The sequence below is a fragment of the Podarcis liolepis genome (genome assembly GCF_965112155.1).
Source record: "Podarcis liolepis genome assembly, chromosome: 6".
Lineage (NCBI taxonomy): Eukaryota > Metazoa > Chordata > Lepidosauria > Squamata > Lacertidae > Podarcis > Podarcis liolepis.
In genome coordinates, this window is record NC_139559.1 from 49,127,193 (window position 1) to 49,152,094 (window position 24,902).

General features: G+C 41.3%; 1 protein-coding gene across 3 annotated transcripts in view; it reads right to left on the reverse strand.

The window, feature by feature from the left end:
* LOC310709607 (adhesion G protein-coupled receptor E3-like) overlaps nucleotides 1-24,602 on the reverse strand; it is a 28,456-nt gene extending 3,854 nt beyond the window's left edge. Inside the window, exons 1-17 of one of the 3 annotated variants that reach the window (XM_083509471.1) lie at nucleotides 22,741-22,792; nucleotides 22,132-22,191; nucleotides 20,900-20,970; nucleotides 20,579-20,649; nucleotides 14,745-14,821; nucleotides 13,277-13,336; nucleotides 10,410-10,466; nucleotides 9,092-9,244; nucleotides 8,232-8,311; nucleotides 6,840-6,947; nucleotides 5,789-5,966; nucleotides 3,480-3,599; nucleotides 2,716-2,915; nucleotides 2,189-2,359; nucleotides 1,470-1,664; nucleotides 1,093-1,328; nucleotides 421-487 (exon numbers count right to left, since the gene is read on the reverse strand). In XM_083509471.1, the coding sequence (XP_083365597.1) occupies nucleotides 421-487; nucleotides 1,093-1,328; nucleotides 1,470-1,664; nucleotides 2,189-2,359; nucleotides 2,716-2,915; nucleotides 3,480-3,599; nucleotides 5,789-5,966; nucleotides 6,840-6,947; nucleotides 8,232-8,311; nucleotides 9,092-9,244; nucleotides 10,410-10,466; nucleotides 13,277-13,336; nucleotides 14,745-14,775 (1,656 nt within the window). In that variant the 5' untranslated portion in view covers nucleotides 14,776-14,821; nucleotides 20,579-20,649; nucleotides 20,900-20,970; nucleotides 22,132-22,191; nucleotides 22,741-22,792. Of the gene's footprint in view, nucleotides 1-420; nucleotides 488-1,092; nucleotides 1,329-1,469; nucleotides 1,665-2,188; nucleotides 2,360-2,715; nucleotides 2,916-3,479; nucleotides 3,600-5,788; nucleotides 5,967-6,839; nucleotides 6,948-8,231; nucleotides 8,312-9,091; nucleotides 9,245-10,409; nucleotides 10,467-13,276; nucleotides 13,337-14,744; nucleotides 14,822-20,578; nucleotides 20,650-20,899; nucleotides 20,971-22,131; nucleotides 22,192-22,740; nucleotides 22,793-24,559 lie in introns of those variants that run through there. The other 2 variants (XM_083509473.1, XM_083509472.1) reach the window with 2 other exon arrangements.
* Between the last annotated feature and the right edge of the window lie 300 nt (nucleotides 24,603-24,902).

The window sequence follows — 24,902 nt, forward strand, 5'->3', positions numbered from 1 at the left end:
GACATTTCAATGAACAAACTCTCTGGAAGTCACTTTATTCATATCCAGTTTCTAGATGAGTGATGCAGATTCACTATCAGTTTGAAAAAGTTTCTAGTGACATTGCAAAATTATTTCTAGCCCATATCAGTGTAGTAAAACCGAGCTATTGCACATTATTGATAACTAATTAAACTGAAGACATGAGGGCAAATATAGAAGTAACTCTCAGGACACCTTTCAAGTATTAGATGAAGCCAAAGACCTGGCCTAGATCTGGCTGACAACAAGAATTATGAATTCTGCCCCTCAGCCCATAAAATATTTCCTTTCCTTTAGCAGTTATAAAGCAGGGAGATGTTCAACAAGCAGTCTGTGTTTTCTTGTGTTTTTGCCCCATTTTCCTGTTATTTTTAGAGAATGAGAGCTATTTTTACTGACCACGATTATGGCACAGACGGGTCCCAGGAAGCTCCAGATAAAACCTTTCTCATGGTTAAGCCAGCAGCTAAGGAAAAAGAAATACCATCAACATAACTTTTGGAAAACCCACAGCACCAAAACTGCAGTTACACCTGAAAACACGGCTACATGTACACAACATTATATAGTCTACATTCAGTGTTCACTCAGCTTGTTTGTTTGTTTTTCCCTACCTAGTCCACACAGTCTGGAACTATTCCTCACTATATACCCCTCAAAAACACTTTTTCATAAATGTAGTTTCATTCTGAAAATAGAAACTCAATGCAGATTGATTCTGTTTTATGTCTAATGCCCAGTATGTCCATTTGAATATAGATGGAAGAGGATCCAGCGATTGCAGGGGAGGTGGGATCCACATCTGCCAAGTGACGTTCTAACTAAGATCACAGTTACCACTTCCTTATTGTGTTGGGGTGTGTGGAAAGGGCTTGGAAAACCTTAGCTGGTCTTTGTGTCTGTTAGCCCACAAACCTGGGTCTGTAGAGTGATAATAAAATCCATCAGTAAATACATTCAAGATTGAGGTGCACTAGTTACATGGGCAATCCAATTATTTTAAACAGAGGACTTCAAAGGATGAGCTTTGCAGATCTCCCTGCCTCCCTATATTCTAAAACAGACACTTACTGATAATGGGTCCCATAGGACCCGGGTGAAATTGCTGCAGAAATGCCAACTATCATGGCAGGGAGCCCATAGCCACAGAGGTACATGGATATCTTCATGCACTTGCTGGTACCACCGTAATTTGCCACTTTCAGGTTCTTGACGATGATGAAGAGGTTCATACCTTCCAAGAACATCCACACAAAACAGGCCAGGAAGAGGTACTGCAGCGCCCCAGCTATGACCGAGCACAGGATCTGGAATGGAAATCAAAGGCACCCTTTTGTCAGTACTCAGTACTAGATTCCTGTACTGCTTTGGATCAGAGTGCATGACTGGATGGGGTAGTGAGCAGTTATCAAGTCTCTGCCATATCCTCCAAGGATGTGCCAAAATACCTTGTTGTATGTTTTGTCAATTCCGATTAAGAAGATGAGGTCCGCAAAGAAGAGGCACAAACTTAGCTGCAGGTGGATGAAGGTGCTGCTGTTTTGGACGGAGCGGCAAAAGAGAAAGGTAACAATGGACAGGAAGAGGCAGATGAGCGAGATGAGGAGTCCAGTGTAGCTGATAATGGAGAGGATCAGAGCTCCCTGTAACACAGGACAGTGGCTCTCAGAACCAAAAACTGACTTTTGATAAACATGTGTGTTTTTTTACACTGCATCTAGCAGATTTTGATTCCACAAAATCCTCAGCTTCCACAAGCTCCAGTGATTCCATAAGGAAAATTAAAGTGATGCTGAGCATCTTGCTGAAATGTAATATGTGTATATATGTGTATATATATAATAAACCTAATAGTTATGCCTTAAATACAATAAAAAGTTGGTGTGCAGCACCTCAGCCTGATTCCACCCCCTCACCAGTTTGGACATCAGGTGTCCGAATTGCCCTTTTAACCATTAATGATGATAAAGAAACCTGCAGCAGTTTTAAGAAGTATTCTATGAACATGTTTCTCCACCACTAACTCTGGAGTAGCCTCACACTATCTAATCCATGAAATGCTATAACAAGACCCAAAATTAATGGATTAGTGGTAACTTAGGGTCTGGTGTTTCCCTCTTTCCTCCAACAGGGAACTCAGACGTTGCTGGACCTAAGTCTGACTTACCTGCTTGGGAGTGGGGGCCATCAGCACAGCAAAGTTAGACAGGTACTGACAGCTGCATTCTGAATGAGTGCTGTTAGACTGGAGGAGCTGGCAGCCCTCAGGGGACCAGGCACCACTTCTGCTTGCAGAGTCCCAGTGGACACAAACCGCTTTTTCCTGGGGAACTTTATTCTGTAAGAAAGGGGAAGGGTTGGAGGAAGATCTGGAGAAAGTCCACTGAAAGTTATGCGTCTTTCTGATGCAAAGAATAGGAGCCGCAAAGTAAGATTAACAGGTAAAGAATACATGACAAGCAGAAGGAACTATGTCTATGACAACATTTCTGATAAACTAGGATGCCTGCGTGTGAATCTGAGTGTCAGGGAACAAAGCTTGGATGTATACAGGGAGTTCAGCCGAGGGTCTTGGCCCAGCTCTACATTTTCCTTGACATTGGGGGAAGGGTCTCTCTCACACCTTAATAGATATTCACAATATGAACAGAAAAAACACTTCCCTGATCTCCTCTGCAGCATTCATTTACACACCTCAAGGTGACGAAAGGTGAGGTTGACAGGGCTGGAAATATTCCTCATCCAGAGGCTGGTGGAAACGCTTAGCATCCTGGAGTTCATGCGGAAGATTTCTCCCAGAATTCCCCTGCTCTGCTGAGTCTCATCCTGCAGAAGAATCCCACTCAGGGGTGATCCCAGTCCACTGTATGACATAAAGGCCACAGCAACAGGACCTGCAAGAGACAGAAGGAATGTCGGAGGCAGAATAGTGAAAATACATGTCACATACCAAAGATTGCCTCAGTATACACACGTGTACTTTTCTTTGGTAGAATAGAGTGTTGCAGGAGTAAGAATCTGACTGTCCCTTAGGCAATTCCACACATATAAATTTCTCATGCTGCTGTCTTCACAATGCACTGTTTGTCCCTGCACAGGGACACCACATCCTGATGCCAGCCACAAGGGATAGGGAGTCATTTTTTCTAGTTGTCCTGCCACAAGTCCCAGATTCTCATTTCCCAGCCAGGGCCAGTGGTTTGTACCTGAAGACTGGACCTCCTTCTCAAATATGTACAATTAGGTTGCACTTTTTTACTGCTGAGAAATACAGGTCAAATTGATGCTGACAGTCAATGAAACTAGTTAAAAGTACATGTTAAAGATAGTAAAAAGTTTGGTGTGCCTGAAGAAAGAGAATATTCAAGGTACTTTTCTAAGGGATTTAGAAGCACTGTGATAAGTGGTTATTTTTTATCTTGAACAAGTGTTATCTGAGGAATGAGCAGAAAGCATACCTTGGGTGATCCTGTCAATCACTGCTCTGGGATCAATGGTCATTTGGTCTTCCTGAGCCTCTAAATGCAGAGCTTCATTTTTTGAAATAACCTCTTCACTGATTATGTGGGTTTGGATCACTACAACGAGCAAAGAGGGGACATGGGTTCTTAGATACACATCATGATGACTAACTATGTGTTTGTGGGACAATGAAAAAGCAAATCCCAGAAGGGACCGCAACAACATACATGAAGGCAGGAGGACACGTCATGAAACACAAACCATGAAATACTGACTTTTCCAAACACTAACCATGAAAGTTCACAAAAAGCCTAGCTCATTCCTAATCTAGCCATTGAGAGCTCACCCATCACTATGAATGACTAGGGGTATATGGATCAGCTTATTTCCATTAAAGTCAGTTTCACATGCATTCAATAATAAGTCTGTTCCATCCCATTTACTGCACTTTTTTTTTTGAAGAAGAAAAATGTTTGTGTAGTTTCATCCATTTTCTCCTAATATACACATTTTGTACTCATCCCCCAACCCCCTTTGTATGCAGGGGAGTTTTTAACTGTGTTCCACTCAATGTATACGTCCGTTAATTGCAAATCATGTATGTTCTGTTTAAAGTGCAGACCAAACAGAATTCTCTTCCACCCCTATGTGTGACAAATCTCTCAAAATCTCCAAGCCTTCCTTCTCAACCTTCCAATATAATTGGTAAAAAATCCCCAATCATGGCTTTCTGTTAGCATCACAACAGAAATACAAGGAAACAGAAGGAAGGAAGGAAAGGAGAAGCAGAATTTTATCCACTGGGTTTCAGCAATATAAAATGAAGACAAACAAAACATTTCTCTTGCTGCTGCTGCTGCTTTGAAAGCCCTCTTAAATCTCTGTTGTTGTTTAGTCGTTTAGTCGTGTCCGACTCTTCGTGACCCCATGGACCAGAGCACACCAGGCACTCCTGCCTTCCACTGCCTCCCGCAGCTTCTCTTCTCATGAGGTGGCCAAAGTATTGGAGCCTCAGCTTTAGGATCTGTCCTTCCAGTGAGCACTCAGGGCTGATTGCCTTCAGAATGGATAGGCTTGATCTTCTTGCAGTCCGTGGGACTCTCAAGAGTCTCCTCCAGCACCAGCTCTCACTTCCATACATCACTACTGGGAAAACCATAGCTTTAACAATACAGACCTTTGTCGGCAAGGTGATGTCTCTGCTTTTTAAGATGCTGCCTAGGTTTGTCATTGCTTTTCTCCCAAGAAGCAGGGATCTTTTAATTTCATGACAGCTGTCACCATATGAAGTGATCATGGAACCCAATAAAGTAAAATCTCTCATTGCCTCCATTTCCTCCCCTTCTTTTTGCCAGGAGGTGATGGATCAGTGGCCATGAGCTTAGTTTTTTTGATGTTGAGCTTCAGACCATATTTTGCGCTCTCCTCTTTCACCTTCATTAAAAGGTTCTTTCATTCCTCCTCACTTTCTGCCATCAAGGGAAGTTTTTAATGTATGATATTTTAGTGTTTTTTTGGTTTCTATGGAAGCCGCCCAGAGTGGCTGGGGAAACCCAGCCAGATGGGCGGGGTACAAATAATAAATTATTAATTATTATTATTATTATTATTAGGCTATGTCATCTGCATATCTGAGGTTGTTGATATTTCTTCTGGCAATCTTAATTCCGGTTTGGGGTTCATCCAGTCCAGCCATAAATAAGCAGGGAGACAATATACAGCCTTGTCGTACTCCTTTCCCAATTTTGAACCAATCAATTGTTCCATTTCCAGTTCTAACTGTAGCTTCTTGTCCCACATAGAGATTTCTCAGTGGACAGATGAGGTGATCAGGCACTCCCATTTCTTTAAGAACTTGCCATAGTTTGCTGTGGTCAACACAGTCAAATGCTTTTGCATAGTCAATGAAACAGAAGTAGATGTCTTTCTGGAACTCTCTAGCTTCCTCCATAATCCAACGCATGTTTGCAATTTGGTTATCTCTGGTTCCTCTGCCCCTTCGAAATCCAGCTTGCACTTCTGGGAGTTCTCGGTCCACATACTGCTTAAGCCTACCTTGTAGAATTTTAAGCATAACCTTGCTAGCATGTGAAATGAGCGCAATTGTGTGGTAGTTGGATCATTGCCTTGTCGTGGCGAAGGGGCTTGAACAACTCAGAGAAGCTATGAGCTATGCCGTGCAGGGCCACCCAAGATGGACAGGTCATAGTGGAGAGTTTTGACTAAACGTGATCCACCTGGAGCAGGAAACGACAAGCCACTCCAGTATCCCTGCCAAGAAAACTCCATGGACAATTCTCCTTACCTATTGAGTTAGTAACCACAGTCTGAGATTGGTGCTCTGGAGATGCAATAGCTTTTGCAACTGCGGCTGAGGCCAGTCCGTCCAAAACCAATGTCACAGCTGATACACGCTCCTCATTTGTTTCAATACTCTGTAGCGAACTGCTGACAAGAAGTTTGTCAACGGAGCCCACTGTGTCCTGCAGCATTACAAGAAGCCAAGAAACCACATGACAATTTAAAACCTTGCTTGCCTTCTTACAATCAGTTCTTCAAGAGAGGCAGGAGGGTAGCTACATGAGAACAGGCCTTCTCTGCAGTGGCTCCTTGTTTGTGGAATGCTCTCCCCAGGAAAGTTCGCCTGGTGCCTTAATTATATACTTTTAGGCACCACGCAAAAACATTCCTTTTTAACCAGGCCTTTGGCTGAAATTTAGGCACCAGGCAAAAACATTACTTTTTAGCCAGGTCTTTGGCTGAAATTTAAAATGTGACTCTTTGGGGAGGGGAGTGTTATTGGATTATTGTTTTTATTTTCATATATATATTGTGATCTTTTTGTGAACCGCCCTGAAACCTCCAGGTATAGGGCAGTATAAAAATTCAATAAATAAATGAATGAATTCTCAGAATATGTACATAGCACAGTAGATTTTGTACGGCTCAATGGGTGTACATTATCCTAGAGCAAAAGAAAATATCTACCTGTCTGTCTGTTCTTTAATTGTGAAACAACAACAAAATTTACAATTTAATATCAACTACATAGACCACTTCAAGACCAAAAAATATTATCTTTCTTTCTATATTCTTCTCCCATGGATAATGGGTAAGGATGATAGGAGTTCTAGTCCAATAACATCTGAAGGGCCACATGATCTCAATATTTTTATTTGTTTGAAATTAAACAGTTTTGAACATTGAAAGCCTTGTCTGTGTAAACTGTCATAGATCCACCCATCTTTCACTGACCACAGTAGGAAACCACACAGTCTTGCAAACAGGAAGGCACAGAACTTCTCAGGAAGGAGATGCTGTGGCCAAATGTTGCCTCAGTTCTTGGGAAGCCTTACCTGCAAGGACGTTGGTATCACACTGCCATTTTCACAGAAGGATAAAAAAACATTGAAGGCTGTCCCTACCACTGAGCAGTAGAAACTGTTGTTATGACTGAAGTAATTCTAAGAGAAGAGAAGAAATGTGTGTTGGCAGAGATCAGCTGACAAGGAAATACAATGAAATACCCCCCAAAAATAGTATAGGCTGGGTTAAGTCAAATGGTCTGATATTGCCCCAAGCATGAGCAGAAAATATTTTGCTGGGCCAAATAGTGGTTATAATGGTTGCACTAGGATTAGAGACACCCAGATTCAAATCCCCTGTTAGGTATGACACTCACTAGGAGAGCTTTGGCCATGTTGCTGGGCAGATCAGTTGTGCATTTAAGGCAAATTACTCCCCCCAAAGGATTATAGGAATTGTAGTTCCCCCCTCCCAGGGCTACAATTTGCAGAATTCTGAACAAACTACAGTCCCCAAGATTTTATGAAGGAAGTCGTGTTGATTATTGTCCATTGAATATGTTGTAAATGTATGGGGTGGATCTACCCATTATCTCTCAGCCAAACTTACTTCACAGAGATGTTGGGCAGATAAGACCTATTTCAGTTTCCTCCCTTTCCTTCCAGCAGCTCTTCACAAAAACAGTGGTTCTTTCACAACCCTCCCCCAACCCCTTTCTTAACACACCCTGTCTTTAACATCAGAGTGAGGTCTGGAACATAAGAATAATAACTTTTATTACATTTATTAGTGACGAACATAAAAGTCTCAAAGATAGAATACAACAAAAGCATTTTACAACCAGTAAACTTTAAAACAATGAGCAATACAAAATACTATATATATAGTATTATATACTATATATATATACTATATATACACTCTATATATACACTCTAGAATATCGAGGATATATAAAGTAATTAGCACCACATATAGAAACCATAAGCAGGTTGCCTCCCACACATGCTTAGCGCAGGATTTTTATTATGTGTTCCAATAATTATTTTTCTAATCAGTTGAAAATGGTTTCCCCCACCCACCTGCCCAACTGAAGAAACAAATTTCCAGAAGATGGGAAGGAATCACTTCAACATTTTTTAAATGTCCTTTATCCATAAAGTAAAGGAGTGAGTAGAACATGAATCAAGCATTTTCCTTGTCCAATTACCTCCTTCTCTCCAGTTCCCTCAATTTTCAACGGATTTGGAGAATGAGAGTGAGTTAGCTAACAATGAAAACATCTAATTTGCATTTAGCACTACTGTTCTAGTGGGGAGAATCACCATTTGCATTTCAAAGAAGAAACATTGACAGTGTTAGCATACCAACCAACCCAGTAAGGTTAAGCATATCAGATTTACAGAACTGTGTTAATTTCACACATATCACAACGCACATACCTCTGGTTTTGTTGCATCGAAACACACCCCTAGACCATCATTTTGTCTTTCAATATCTGGTTGGCAGTGGTAGGGAATTTCTGTAAAGAAAACATAATGTACAACTAACATGCAATGCATGGGCTCCATGTAAACTTGTACGATTTGTGTGCTTGTTATGTGTGTGGAGATAACAGATTGTGCCACCATTTGTTATGATCAAAAATTATATCTTCTAGTTATTTCTGAATGTACTGAACTGGGGTCTAAATGAGTTCAGGTTTCTAAATACTAAAGACTTTTAGCATGGATTGCTTTTGTATAATAATCATTTAAGCTTATATGTGTAAGAGAAGACTGCTATGCGTGAAGAATATATTGTAGCCCCCACCCTCAACCCACCAGGTTTTCCAGCAATCCTCTGCTGATATCTGTGCCTAAAGAGCTTCGGCTTCTGATCCTGACAGCTGCACCATCTTTCCACCTACAGAATTAGGATTTTATTGATAATAAAGAAATACTTTATTATTTATTATTTAAATAATAAATAGTGTTATTTATTAACTTATATACTTCTTGCATTCCAGAATGGCTTGTAAGCAGTTTACAACTATAGAATCAATTAGGACATTCATTCGTGATTATAATACACAATAGCAATTCAATAAGAGAGGAATGATACGTCATTTATTAAAACATACAATAAAGAAGCCAATTGAAACAAGGACAATTAAAACCCTCTGAGAAACAGTTTAACATTGACAGAAAAATAATGGCGTATTGCCATTGGTTATGACATTAGCAATGACTGAATATCAAATTTCATCACTGTGCAGCTCAAGTAGATGCCATTTAAAGGATCTGAGAATTAACACACTTACTCTCACAACTGGTGTGATTGGTTCCCAAAGTTGTCATTTCCCTGTATCCTTCTTCACAGACACAGCTGGATTTATTATGTGAAACAGAATTAGGACCACAGTCTACGGATGTGTCATTGTCACTGGTAGTGCTGTCTTCATCATCCACATAAACTAAACAGAGGAAAAGATAAAAATGGTATTCCACAGGCAAGCTGTGCCCTCCTGCACTGAGGGCAGAGAAGAACTGGTTGGTCTTAGGAAGATATGGGTAAAGGTGACCCCCGACCATTAAGCCCAGTCGCGGACAACTCTGGGGTTGCGGCGCTCATCTCGCTTTACTGACTGAGGGAGCCGATGTTTGTCCGCAGACAGTTTTTCCGGGTCATGTGGCCAGCATGGCTAAGCCGCTTCTGGTGAAACCAGAGCAGCGCACGGAAACACTGTTTACCTTCCTCCTGGAGTGGTACATTTTAATCTGCTTGCATTTTGACGTGCTTTCGAACTGCTAGGTTGGCAGGAGCAGGGACAGAGCAACGGGAGCTCACCCTGTCACGGGGATTTGAACCACCGACCTTCTGATCGGCAAGCCCTGGGCTCTGCGGTTTAGACCACAGCGCCACCCGAGGAAGAAGTGGACAAGGAGCAAATATTTAATCTGCAAGTATATAAGCAGCGTTACTTAGCAATACTAACTAGCACAATGACAAGTATATAAACAGTATGAGCTCACTGATTTTCATGCAAAATACTTTTAGAAAGAACTGCAACCAGCTAGCTATGCAATGTTTTCAAACCCTCTCCATTTTATACTGGCTTGATTGTCTCTGAGAGGGTCAGGGCTTTACATTATTTTACCAGCAAGCATAACATGGTGGCAGCCAAGGGCATAGCCAGGATTTATTGGGGGGGGGCAGGCTTAATGTTAGAGGGACAAGCTTTATGTTGGGGGAGGGGGCAGAACTGAGTTATTTGCGACACAATTGGTCAGTTAAATCAGTCTGATCCAAGGTGAGGCAAGGCTTGCACTGCCACCCAGGTCACTATCCTTTAGGCTGTTGTATTAACTTTAAAGTTGATTCTGTCATGGTTTAATGCGTACATACTGTGACAATCAAATGCATGCCAATGGTCTACATGTTTTTGGCAAATTCTACTGTGTGGTGGGGTTGTTTGTACATGCTTCGTATAACATTTACACCCTGATTCATAACAAGTGCAAATGCTGTGTTGTTCCGTGTCAGGCTCCATGGAGCAATGTGCATTGTGACCCTTTCTTTCAATTGCTCCAGCATGGGATTTACAGGTGCTATAGATGCAGACATGGTCCAAAACATACCTATATCATAATGCTTCAAAATTTCATCTAATCGCCATTGCCGTGGACCACCTGATCCTACAAAGAAACAGAAATTGTTAACATTTTTTAAAGAAGCAGAGTCCCACGAACAAGATATGTTTACATGAGATGACCTAGTACTGACACTACAGGAGCCAGAATCTAGCACTAAAAGAGTATTAGAACTGATCCAAGAGTTTGGTCATGTGGCAGGATTTAAGTTGAATAAGTTAAAAACCAAAGTTCTTGAGAAAAACTTAACAATGACTGAAAGAGAGAGGTTTCAGAATGAGACAGGTTTAACAGTGGTTAAGAAGGTGAAATGCTTGGGGATTAACATGACAGCTAAAAATGGGAACTTATTTAAGGGCAATTATGAAAAATGTTGGTCGGACGTTAAAAAGGATTTAGAAATATGGTCAAATCTGAAACTTTCCTTGCTGGGCCAAATTGCTGTTATTAAGATGAATGTATTGCCAAGAATGTTGTTTTTGTTTCAATCGTTACAAATCTTGGATAAAGTGGACTGTTTCAAGAAGTAGCAGAGAGACATTTCCAAATTTGTCTGGCAGGGCAAGAAACCCAGAATAAAATTTAAAATATTAACTGATGCAAAAGAAAGAGGGGGATTTGCCCTGCCAGACCTTAAACTTTATTATGAATCAGCAGCTTTCTGCTGGTTGAAGGACTGGCTGCTTCTTGAGAACACAGACATTTTGGATTTAGAAGGTTGCAACAATGTTTTTGGGTGGCATGCATATTTGTGGTACGACAAGGTTAAAGCACATAAGGCATTTAAAAACCATATTGTCAGAAAAGCACTGTTCAATGTCTGGATACGATATAAAGACTTACTTGAAAATAAAACCCCAAGGTGGTTGTCACCAATGGAGGCAAAAGCTCAAAAAAGGCTCAATATGGAGGCCAAGTGGCCAAAATATTGGGAGATTTTAGAGCAAGAAGGAGACAAACTGAAATTGCAGAGTTTTGAGAAATTAAAAGATAGAGTGCGAGATTGGCTTCATTACTATCAAATAAGAGAGGTATTTAATTTAGACAAGAAAATTGGCTTCCAGGTGGAAAAATCAAAGTTGGAAACAGAACTGTTAGATCCTAAAACTAAGATACTTTCAAGAATGTATAACTTGCTGTTAAAATGGAACACTCAAGATGAAACGGTTAAATCTGCTATGATTAAGTGGGCACAGGATGTTGGACATAATATTATGTTTGCTGACTGGGAACAGTTGTGGACCACAGGTATGAAATTTACAGCATGTAATGCCCTAAGAGAGAATATTATGAAAATGGTATACAGGTGGTACATGACACCAGTCAAGCTTGCAAAAATCTATCATTTGCCCGATAATAAATGTTGGAAATGTAAAGAAACTGAAGGTACATTCTTTCACCTTTGGCGGACGTGCCCAAAGATTAAGGCTTTCTGGGAGATGATCTATAATGAAATGAAAAAGATATTTAAATATACCTTCCTGAAGAAACCAGAGGCTTTTCTCCTGGGCATAGTCGGCCAATTGTGCCAAAGAAGGATAGAACTTTCTTTATGTATGCAACAACAGCAGCAAGAATACTGATTGCAAAGTGTTGGAAGACACAGGATTTACCCACACTGGAAGAATGGCAGATGAAAGTGATGGACTACATGGAATTGGCAGAAATGACTGGCAGAATCCGTGACCAGGGAGAAGAGTCGGTGGACGAAGACTGGAAAAAATTTAAACACTACTTGCAGAAATACTGTAAAATTAAGGAATGTTAAAACGATGTCTGACAGAAAATAAGGGGTATTGGTAAAAAGATTTTTAAGAATATGTAAACAGGGATTGACAATTGGAAAATTTATATGTATAATAGGTTAACATCTTGAGTAAGGATAAATGCTAGAGGGTAAGGATTTGCTGAATTAAATATCTGAACTGGAATACAAAAAGGGAGGTGTGAGGAGGTCAAGAAACTAGTGAATGAAGTACAAGACATGAAAATATTAATCAATTTTCTGTTTTGCTTTTCGGTGTTTTTTCTCCTTTTTTTCTTTTCCCTCCTTTTGTTAATTGTTTTCTATTTTGTATTTCTTATGTGTTTTGTCTTTGTATTTTTCCATTTTTGTAGTTCTTTCTATGTTTAAATTTTGAAACTTTTTATTGTCTGTGAAACTTTAATAAATATTATTTTAAAAAAAACAAGATATGTTTACATGGAAGTATGTTCTAGTGCATTTGAGGATAGGATGTGCACATCATATAAACGCTATGGACTATTCAGCAGATAAAGGAAAGAAAGGGGGATTAACCTTTGTCCCTGGGCTTCAGCTAAGGAGCTGGCGGCTGCCTATATTAATTCTCCCCATCTCACTTTCTGTCAGGATCTTGCAATTGCAAATTAGCTAGCCATCTTCTGAAGTGAAACCCATGCATCAGAAATTCTCCACCCTTTTATTTTCATTCCAAAGTCTGGTACAGAGGACAATGCATGTGCAGTTTGACATTACTTTCAGTTCCTATGTTATGGTCAAACAAGTAGCTACTAATTAAAAATATATATTTATATATTAAGACTATATTTGACCCATAAAAAATATTTTAAAACCACAGATTGAGGTCTATTATTCAGAAATTTCTTTCATCACCTTTTCCCAAAATTTGTACTCTTTTGCAAGACCATCACTTGTGCTGATAGATCATTTCATTAAATACATTTCTTAAATAGATGGATACCTGGAAGCAGTAGGGGCCAAGAACATTGCCCTCTTCGACAACATTAAAATAATAGTAAACAATGGTAAAAATTGAATCAATAATTGCTCCCACATTTTTCCAAATATTATCCAGGAGAAAATAATTTTTTACCTCTTTCATCGTTGTGCACAACGGCAAATCCAAGACAAATCCCTTGACAAATAACAAATCCTAGGACCAATATTTTAAAAATGGTGTTAAATACAGCTGTTTGCCAGGATAGAAAGCCCCATACTGAGTTTTATTTAAAAAAAGAAACATAGCTGAGGCAGCTAATGTCTAAAGCAGAGAGTTCTTCCTTATAAAATTCTGTACATTCATCTTTAAAATGCCGGAGACTTCTTCACATTTTGCAGAAACGGATTTCCTCTAATGTTTTTTGGTTGTTCCAGGTTTGTGTCTGTCCCTTTCCTCTCCCCACTTCCATCTTAATCATAATGATAAAGGGTTGTATTCAGCATAGCACCAAGGACAATGTTCTGTCAAAGCAAGGGTTTCTTCCAATGCAGCAGAATGTTCCCCCCTCCCCTCCCATTCCCCCTGTGTCTTTTCTGTAGGATTCTTCAACCCTCCAAAGCAGAGTTGGGGGCAGTGTGCAGTGCATAGAGGGGTAGGAGGGGGGGGAGGTCCAATTGCATTAGTGCTCACCCTTGTAAGGTTAAGGTAAAGGTAAAGGGACCCCTGACCATTAGGTCCAGTCGCGGACGACTCTGGAGTTGCAGTGCTCATCTCGCTTTATTGGCCAAGGGAGCTGGCGTACAGCTCCCGGGTCATGTGGCCAGCATGACTAAGCCACTTCTGGTGAACCAGAGCAGCACACAGAAACACCATTTACCTTCCCACCGGAGTGGTACCTATTTATCTACTTGCACTTTGACGTGCTTTCGAACTGCTAGGTTGGCAGGAGCAGGGACAGAGCAACGGAAGCTAACGCTGTTGTGGGGATTCGAACCGCCAACATTCTGATTGGCAAGTCCTAGGCTCTGTGGTTTAACCCGCAGCGCCACTGGCGTCCCCTGCTCACCCTTCTAGTAGTGCTTTTATTTAGTTGAATACCACCCAGAATACCAGGGTCTGCCACTTGAGTTGGAAATGGGGTGTGATGGAGGCTTTGGCTAAATGGTCTTGACAGCAGTTCATTCTACAGCATCACAATGAAACTTGAAAGTTCCTGCACAAGCCAGTCCTAACAGCACAACCTCTGACATTTCTCCAATGATAACAGGGGTATTTCACATCACCCGCTAGTATCTTACCTGTCTAACTGTACATACATACTACCATGCATTTATAACACACTTAAAGCACATCCCCTTGCAGAGAGAGAGAGAGAGAGAGAGAGAGAGAGAGAGAGAGAAGAATCCTGAGAACTTTTGCTTCTTGGTGGTGCTGAGAATTGTAGCATAAACTACCATGCCCAGAACCATTTGGGGGCGAATGTGTTTTAAATATGCCTTTAAATATATGGGGCATATGCAACCTGAATCAACAACTTTCTACATGCAATGCATTTGCTCTGCCTCTGAGCTATTTCTCCTTGCTTATGTTGAATGTCTTAGCCTATCAATTTCCTACTCACCCAGAAGAAGGCAGCTGAGTGTGGTCCTCATGGTCTTGTTGGCACTGAGGTAATAAATGGTTTGTTTATGCTTGTGACTAGAAGTTAAAGCAAAAAGGAACTAAGAAATGCTGAAACCACAAGTTTAGAATAGTTCCCATAAGTAGTATTCAGGTTCAGTCCCCACTTTGACCCCAAGATCTCTTTCCCGGTCAGTTGAGAGTATATGCAAAATTTAAAAAAAAAATGCCCCAGGGCACATCATTTTATACTTGCTTACAATGAGCTGCATTTGCCATTTTACTGACTGTTCATCCCATCAGGAGAGAATCTTTTGGAGCTTTTCACAAAAACCACACTGAACCATTTGGTATCATCAACAACTTCACCACCTCACTCCTAACTCTATATCATTATTCATTCATTTATTATTAACAATAATAGTACAGTGGTACCTCGGGTTAAGAACTTAATTTATTCCGGAGGTCCGTTCTTAACCTGAAACTGTTCTTAACCTGAAGCACCACTTTAGCTAATGGGGCCTCCTGCTGCCGCCGGAGCACGATTTCTGTTCTCATCCTGAAGCAAAGTTCTTAACCTGAAGCACTATTTCTGGGTTAGCGGAGTCTGTAACCTGAAGCGTATGTAACCTGAAGCGTATGTAACCCGAGGTACCACTGTAGTAATAATAGCCTACCCTTTACTCTAAGGTCCCAGGGCAGTTTACAACAATTAAAACACAATCTTAAAAATAGTTTAAAACAACTTAGATTCACAGAAATAAAGTGGGTCCGAAAAATATGTCAGAGTAAAGAGGCACATCTTCAGCATTTGCCAAAGGCTATATAATGAAGGCACCAGGCACATTTCTATGGAGAGTTCCACAACATAGGGAGAGAATGCCCTCCCCTGAGCCACCATTCACTAATCTTCTGAATAAGTTAAAAAACACAGGCCTAAATACCAAACCTGGGTGGACTCTACTTTCCACATTACTCTGTTTCTTGGTCCCAGCAGCAGTTGGCATGGGATCCAGCAGAGGACCCCACTAGGGATGGAAGGATGTGTCAATTTGAGTTCTCTCTATTTCTCATTCTTCCAATCTTCATTTGGCTCTCCCCATTTTGCAGCAATTTGCAATTTTAAAAAATCCTTCTGAAAATTCACCAGCATTTTAGTGTGAATTTCTCTTAATAAACACATTTGTAGAGGCAGTTTTTGACTAATTTTCACCTTTTTGCAAGCAATTTTCTTAATATAATGTATTTTTCATATGATATTTTCACTAGTATCTTCATTTTCATGCACATTTCCCCCTAAATTATGCTTTTTCATGTTTTGAACTTGCTGTCCTGTGCCTTTGTTCCACAGAGGAGACTTCCTGTTCTCTGTCTTTGGTGACCTCTATATTTTAATGAGTCTTCATTTTTCTTGAGTACATATGCCTTTAAACACTGCCTTCATTATTTCCCACAGCAATCCTCTGTATTATTTTCCTTAATAATTATGCATTTTTGTAAAGGTAAAAAAAAAAAAGGTAAAGGACACCTGGAAAGTAAAGTCCAGTCGAAACCGACTATGGGGTGTGACGCTTATCTCCACTTTCAGACCGAGAGAGCCAGTGTTTGACCACAGACAGCTTTCTGGGTCATGTGGCCAACACGACTAAAGAACTTCTGGTGCAACAGGACACCGTGATGGAAGACAGAGAGCATGGAAACACTGTTTACCTTCCCGCCACAACGATACCTATTTATCTACTCACAAACTTTCAAACTGCTAGGCTGGCAGAAACTGGAACAGAGCAACGGGAACTCACCCCATCGGGGGGATTCGAACTGCTAACCAAGAGGCTCAGTGGTGTAGACCACCGCATTCCTATTGCTATTTTTGTAAACACTGATAGGTTGCAGAACTGCGTTGCAAAATTCTGATAACAGAATTCTGAAGGATAGCTGTGCTTCAGTTTGCATATTGTTTCAGAAAGTGTAGAATTGATAGATTTGGCTACAAATGCAAACTAATTCAAGTTTCTCCCCTATCCCTAACCCCTTCCCTGCCTCAAGCACCATGTTTTGGGGGTTTTATTGGCTAGTGCCAGCGAGGATGCAACCTCCCCGCTCCAAAATGGCAGATTGGGGGTTTGAATTCTCCTGTCCAAGACCCTATTAACTGCAGCGAGTTAACTTGGGAGCGAGTTCCCGAGCCCCATTTCTACAATTAAGAACAACTTCCTTGTTTATCTAACTGAAGTGTGAAATGAGGAACAATTTCTGTATGCACACTGCACTGTGACCATTTTAGTTACTGATGGGTTTCCCCCTCCCTAAGAAACCAGAAGGGTTACTAGCAATTATTGTGGCAGTGAGGGTTTAAGGGGCGTAGCTCTGGATGCCATACTGCCTGCCCTGTGACCCCTAAACTAGCCTGCTGCCCTCAAATATGGTGGAGGGCATTGCTCCATCACCAGTGTTGAAATAAAAGTGCCCGTCATATTGAATTATGTGCATTAAATGGAGAATAGGGTGTGTTCTTGTCTTTCACCTCAGGCAGCAAAGTGTCTTGGGCTAGCTTGGCACAGCATCATAGTGGCATTTGGGCAACACTGTGGCACTGAGTACAACTTGGCTAAATAGATAACTAAAGTCTCAGTATATTGTTTTGAGAGCTGTGTGGCATTCTGAAGTTGTCGTGCACTAAGAATTTCATCGTTGTTGTTTGGTTGGTTGGTTATAAATTTCATTTAAACCAGGAGTGTATGTTTTTGAGCTTCAATTCTAGCGAAATTGGAATTTAATGCTTTTTTAAAAATGTTATTTAGAGGCTCCTGGACTGGCAAAGGCACTGCCAAATAATTGTACCTTTAAGCAACAGCAACTCATTGTATTTTTCGCTCCATAAGACGCACCTGACCATAAGACGTGCCTAGTTTTTAGAGCTGGAAAACAAGAAAAAAAAATCGGACTCAAATGTTGTACTAAACTATTTAAAACAGCAAAGCAGGTGGCTCCTGTCCGCTTTGCTGCTTTAAAGTGAGCCACAGTATATAATGAAGAGGATGGGAAAAGGATAGACATTCCATTACAATGTAGCTGTTTTCATTATCACTGGGAAGTCAGTATTGGCAGCCGTCGTATAAACTAAAACTTGAGCATTTTACTGTTCTTAATCAAGAATGGCAATAGTCAGGGAGAGAAACCAGGGCTGTGCAAATGAGAAGTGCTTGGAGTATGGAGGAACAGCAAAGAAATCAAATGATTGCGCTCCAGTTCCTAAATCTGTGAAGTTTTCTCAAAACAGGCATGGTTGTTTTGAAAGGAAGATTCAAAATGGAGTGACTGGGCAAAGAACAGAGGAGGAAAAGAGGGCAGATAAATAGCTTCCATTCAATACCAAGAGAACACAATGTTTTTGGTTTGGTATAGGTGGACTGTACTTGTAAGAATTTGTATAATGGATTATAGATTTGGAGTGGAATATGAGTGCCTCTTTTCTGCAATAAAGATTAGCTGCTAGGAACATGGTCCACACACAAACACACAGGATGTCCGGTTATAGTTGTGCAGTTTAAACTGTTCCTGAGCCAGATGCCTGCTCAGTTTTAGCTGAGCTCACTATTACTGGTTTGTGGAGATGCTTTGGATGTATTTATGACTATTTCCACAAAACCGCTGCTTGAAGAAATCCCCAAACTTAATATTTTTAAACTTCAAATGGAGCTCAGAATCCAGTTAGGCAATCAAGCCTTTGCAGTTGAATTAGGAGGCACTGAGAGGCGGCAATTTGCTGCTCCCCCACCCCACCCCCAAGGAGCAGCCCAGGAGCACACAGCCTTCCTGCTGCTTGCAAACCTTGCTGGGGCTTCAGGGGAAAGTGGAGGCTGCCGGCAGAGCAGCGTGGCTCCTCCCCCACCCCCAAAGAGCAGCCCAGGAGTGCAGGGCAAGGGCGATTTGGCTCCAGGGACCACACATTTGCGCCAAAAGATGCACAGACATCTCCCCTTACTTTTTAGGAGTAAAAAAGTGTGTCTTATGGAGCGAAAAATACGGTAACTCAAATTGCATTTTAAATTCATAACCATGTATTTGAGGTAAAAATAGCAGCTCCAATGTTGTCCTTTTAAAATTAGTATTTGCTTTAAAGAACCTGCAGGTCATGGCATTGGCAAATATGACCTGAAAACTGTGAATTCCAAATTAATAAACTTCCCCAAGGCTAAGCTTTTAGTAGTAATCCATGTGCAAAAGCTTACAGTTATTGTGAGTGAAGTTGGGGTGCCATTTCTGAGGTCAGCAGGAAGGGCAAGGCAGGGGAGAAAAACACCAAAAGATGTTAAATTCATTTCTTGTGATTTATTTTCTTTTTCATGCTGTATTAATAATGCATAGCAACTACTGTGCAATACAGTGTGAGATACAGGTACTCCTAATGCAGGAAGGAGGAGCTTGTTGCCCTCCATATGCTGTTGGACTATGGACAATAATAATATTATAATAATTTATTATTTATACCCCGCCCACCTGGCTGGGTTTCCCCAGCCACTCTGGGCGGCTTCCAACAAAATATTAAAATACAATAGTCTGTTAAACATTAAAAGCTTCCCTAAATAGGGCTGCCTTCAGATGTCTTATGAAAGTCTGGTAGTTGTTCTCTTTGACATCTGGTGGGAGGGCGTTCCACAGGGCGGGTGCCACTACTGAAAAGGCCCTCCGCCTAGTTTCCTGTAAGAGGGACCTGCCAGAAGGCCCTCGGCGCTGGACCTCAGTGTCCGGGCAGAACGATGGGGGTGGAGACGCTCCTTCAAGTATACTGGCCCGAGGCCATTTAGGGCTTTAAATGCTCAGGGATTATGGGATTTGAAGTCCAGCAACATCTGGAAGGCTACAGGTTCCCCAAGCCTGCCCTCATTGGTAATCACATGTTGCCATAAACTGGTTAGAGGGGATAGGACTGTGTCTCCTTGTTCTCCCATTAGTTTTTCTTAGTTATCCTTATATTCATCTCAGAAGGTGGACCAGTATGATTTGGAAAGTGGAATATATAATTAGTTGGTGCTCCTAATAATCCACTCACATTCATTGGAATCAAAGCACATTGGAATCCTGGACTGAAAAGGGCCAGTTTCCAAGCAGATTACCCACGTGTGTACTGGTCCTGGATAACACCGAATTGGCGTTGGAAAAGAGTTAGATGAATCGCTCATTAGATCAAGGGGGTTGACCTCTAAAGTCCATCCATGCAAAGCCCCGATGCAGTCCAATATAGCCATTCACAGTCTTCATTTATCACACAATTCAACAACCCAAGCACACACTCAAGGATCACTACGTGTGTGTGTGTGTGTGTGTGTGAGAGAGAGAGAGAGAGAGAGAGAGAGAGAGAGAGAGAGAGAGAGAGAGTTATTGCCAATAGTGTGGTGCTGCCAAGGCAGCTCCAATAATAGTGATGTGTTCTCTCTGCTGTGGTTCTTCAATCCATTGCTTTGTTAAGAGCACACACTGTCCCATCGAAAAATAGAAAGTGCAAGAGGAATGTTAGAGATCTAAAAAAGATATTGGTTTTTTAAGTTACAGAGAGAAAATGCTAATATCAATAGGAAAGGTCTTGGAGTTCAGCATCTGCATGGTTCTGGAATCCTGGTACATCGAAAAGATGGGAGCATCTTGACTTTCTGGAGGTACTCTTGTGATGGAAAGGGGGTGTCTTCTTCTATGTTACGTCTACAAAAATGCAAAATAATCTTTTTTCAAAAAAAGGATAAGGCAACCAAACAAGGAATATTTGTCTGGATCTGAAACTTTCCTGTAGTCTGTCCAGTTTCATTCTGTTGTAATTTGGACATGGGAGATAGATACGAAAACACAGTACTGGATTATGGCTCTTCCACCTTCTGTTGTTTTCCTGAAGCAGTGCTTTCTTCATTTTTCTGGAAAATAAAAAAAATCCATTATTTAATGTTTGCAGCAGTTTGTGATATATAAGCAGAGCACGGGGCAAAATTCAGAACAGTAGCTTTAACATAGGATGGATCGAGACGCATTAAAGAAGCGTTTCAGTCAAAAGTGTTGTAAACTTCATGAAGGGAAATCACATCGATGAAAGACAGGACTCCACACCGCCATCTGGCGTCACAGTGTTATACACATATACCGGTAAATCTTTTTCCTAGATACAACCCTGTATCCTTCTTCACAGACTATGCCACTGCCATTGAAGTCCGTGTCTTCCTCATGCCCAGTAAAGAAACCTAGGAAAATAAAAAGTGTGTTTCAAGGGCAGAAATGGTCCCTCTTTCATCCAAATTCATCCAGAAGAGGTCTTATTGACAAGTACTTAGGAAGGTGTGAACAACCAGCAAATAGCTACGCCAAACATGCAGAAGCAGTACTAACTAGTGCAATGACTTTCATCTGAAAAGGGAACAATGATCAGCTCTATGCAATATTTTCAGACCATCTCTATTTTATACTGCCTTGGTTCCCTCTAATAGATGTCAGCTTTTGATTAAGTCATAGTGATAGGATAGAGGGCCGTAGATGACCAAGCAATGAGCAGCAATTGAGGGGATCTGGGATCCACACAAGGCCTCACAGGGTGGTGGACTCTCCTTCACAGATTGGGTGGTCATCTGTCATGGATGAATCGGACCATCCTGCTTTACTCAGCATGAGCCAATGACAACGGTGGACCATGGCTGCACTCATCGCTACTAGCAAGTCAGCAGGCATGTGTCCAAATAATGTCACATGGAGTGCCTGTCAATATGGCAAGAGGCCAGGAAAAGTCTCCTCCATTTGACAGGAAAAGTAGTACAGTGGTACCTCGGGTTAAGTACTTAATTTGTTCTGGAGGTCTGTTCTTGACCTGAAACTGTTCTTAACCTGAAGCACCACTTTAGCTAATGGGGCCTCCCGCTGCTGCTGCGCCGCCGCACGATTTCTGTCCCCATCCTGAAGCAAAGTTCTTAACCCAAGGTACTATTTCTGGGTTAGCGGAGTCCGTAACCTGAAGCGTATGTAACCTGAAGCGTATGTAACACGAAGTACCACTGTACTTACTTCATCTCAGTATCTGGCAACTTGATGACAGCTATCCTTGAGACTGAGAATCCTAATCTGGCGATCCTGTCCTGGTTTTTGTTATGATTTAATATTTAAATTTTAAATGCTGCTTAGTCAATGGATTTTTGCAGCTGGTTCTGTGGCAATCAAATTCAAGCCAATGCTCTACACTGTGCCATGAGGTCACTTGTATATGGTTGCATGGACTTTATATGCTGATTTATAACAGGTGCAATTGCTGTGTTGGTGTCTGTTTAGTGTCAGGCACCACTCCATGGTGCTATGTGCACTATTCAGTTTATTTAGCATATGATTTGCTAATGCTGCAGATATGGTCCAAAATGTACCTTTCGATTCCAAAAGAATCCAATATGCAGCAGGGAGCTGTTGCTGTGGACCAAGTGCTCCTATTAAAAAAAGAAGAAGCATTTTTATCACTTTCTTTTTTTACTTACTTGCACATGTGTATTATACAAAATTGAAAATGGTGAAAACAGGAAGCTGCTGAACAAGGCACTTTAAGATGGGGGGTTAGCCGCCAGCTGGAGGATTGCCACTACTGCCACTGGGAGAAGCCCTCCCTGAAAATCACCAGCATAGTCCTACTTTTGCTGCCAACAAATAGCAAAAATGTTTTGAATGTTCCATAAAAATATGGAGTATACAAACACATTGATATAGCTGGAATTGCACTAGCCTGTCCCCGTAAGTTCAGGTGAGCTCTATGCAGCGCAGGAGAACTAGCATCCCAGACTGGGCTTTGTAAAACCTTATTTTTCAATAATTTAAAAGCTGCTGTGGTTATGGATAACTTTAGAAAAGGGACAACATGGTGAAAAGCAGGCTTTCACTGCAAAGAAAATGAGCTGGCATAGATACACTGCATCACAGCCGCAGTAACTTAAGTTATCACTGACCTTCCCTCCCCATCCCGCAGCAGATGAAGTAATTTCTACCTTTTACATTTTCGAGGATGAGAAATCCGGAGATAATCCTGTGAAAAATGATCCAAACACCAAAATAAATTTGTGTTAAAAATCACCTGTTTGCTGGGATAGAAAGCCCTGTATTGATTCTTTTAACAGAACGTTGCTGAGACGGCAGGTGCTTGGAAATTAAGCAAAAAGATGTCTAAAGCAGAAAAGTCTTCCTCACAAAATTGAATGCATTCATCTTTAAAATGCCAAAGGGTCCTTTGCATTTTTACTGAAATAGATATCCTTCAAATATTCCCAGGTGTGTTTTTTTTTTCTGGAAGGGGCTGTAACTCCCTGCCGCCTCCTCCTCCTCCTTAATCATAGAATCATAGAATTGTACAGTTGAAAGGGAGCATGAGGATTACCTAGCCCCTGCAATACAGGAAACTTTTGCCCAACATGGGGCTCAAATCTAAGACCCCAAAATCAAGAGTACCATGCTTTACCGACTGAGCTATTGGGAGAGCCTGGTGTTCAACACAGTGCCAAAGCGAACACTCCATCAAGGCAAAGATTTCTCTTTGTGTGCTGGAAAGTCCTCCCTCCTTCTCCCCTCCCCCCACATGCCCCCTGGGACTATTCTGGGGGTTCCCTCAAATCTCCAAAGCAGATGCTGGGGGCTGTGTGGGTGCATACAGGGGGAGGAAAGGGGTGGAAGTTGAGTTACACTAGTGCTAATCCTTGCATATGTGTCTACCACTTTCGCTGAAAATAGAGTGTGCTGAAGGCTTTGGCTAAATGGTCCTCATTGCAGTTTGTTGTGTTGTGGCCCAATGAAAGTTCTTGCACACGCCGAGCTTAACAGGCACTACCTTAAAATGAGCCACACTGGTTTCTCCCAAGTGCATAGAAGCCCTGGCAGCCTTAACAGCTGGAGGTAGTTCCGCACTGCTCCCATCATGATTCCTTTCTGCCTACGGATAGATCTGGTGGAAGCTAAACTACGGCCATCTCAATGTGGCATACCAGGATCAGAAAGGATCTTTTTCCCACCCCCACCCCTAATGCTCAGTGCGGACCGATCTAGGTTTGCTTTCCTATAAGATGTTAGGAGCTATCCCAATAGGAACAAACATATTATAAAGATGTGCAAATAATTCAGTTGCAAAACCTTCTACAATAGATTTTTTTAAGTGTTAACTTCTACAGTCTTAGACTCAGTAGGAACGAGGCAGCCCTTCAGATGTCAAGGAAATTAACAACTATCTGACTTTCAGAAGACATCTGAAGGCAAAGTTCAGCAAAGTTTTTAATGTTTGATGTTTTATTGTATTTTTAATATTTTGTTGGAAGCCGCCCAGAGTGGCTGGGGAAACCCAGCCAGATGGGTGGAGTATAAATAATAAATCTATTATTATTATTATTATTATTATTATTATTATTATTATTAGAATAATAGAATCTGAAGAGACCCTGAGAATCATCTAGCCCAACTCCCTACAATGTAGGAATCCTTCCCTAGGTGGGCTCAAACCACCAACCAGCCAGGCGCACTGACTGGCATGTATATTTCGTTTCTATGGGTTGCTCACTTTTATCTGCCTGCATAAGAAACACCCTTAAACCAAGTCAGACTATTTGTCTGTCTGTTTGTCCACTCTGACTGACATCAGCTCTGCAGGGTATCAGGAAGAAAAGAGTTATTTCACATTGCCTGCTACTACCTGATCCTCTTAACTGCTGATGACAGGGACTGAGACTGAGTCTGCCCCCTTCTAGGTGCAATGCATTTGCTCTCTCTCTGAGCTATTTTTCCTTGCTTACGTTGGATTTCTTAGCCTAGCAATTTCCTACTCACCCAGAAGATAGCTGAGTGTAGTCCTCATGGTCTTGTTTGCAGTGAGGTAATGAATGCTTGAGACTTAAAGCATATAGGAACTGGGAAATGCTGACAGCAGATGTTTCGAACGAGTCATCACATTACTCTACACTTTACATAATGAATATTTAAGTCAAGTGTATTTGGTCTACAGACCATAAACATCAAATGCACTGTAAGAGTATCAAGATAAGTGGGGTAGGGGAGAACAAAACACCTGTCCCCGCACACAAATTGTGCCCTTTTTGCAAGAACATTACAAAATCCAGAAACAGGTAAAAATACAGAAAATTTGGACCAATTTCCCCTTCAATAATTGTGA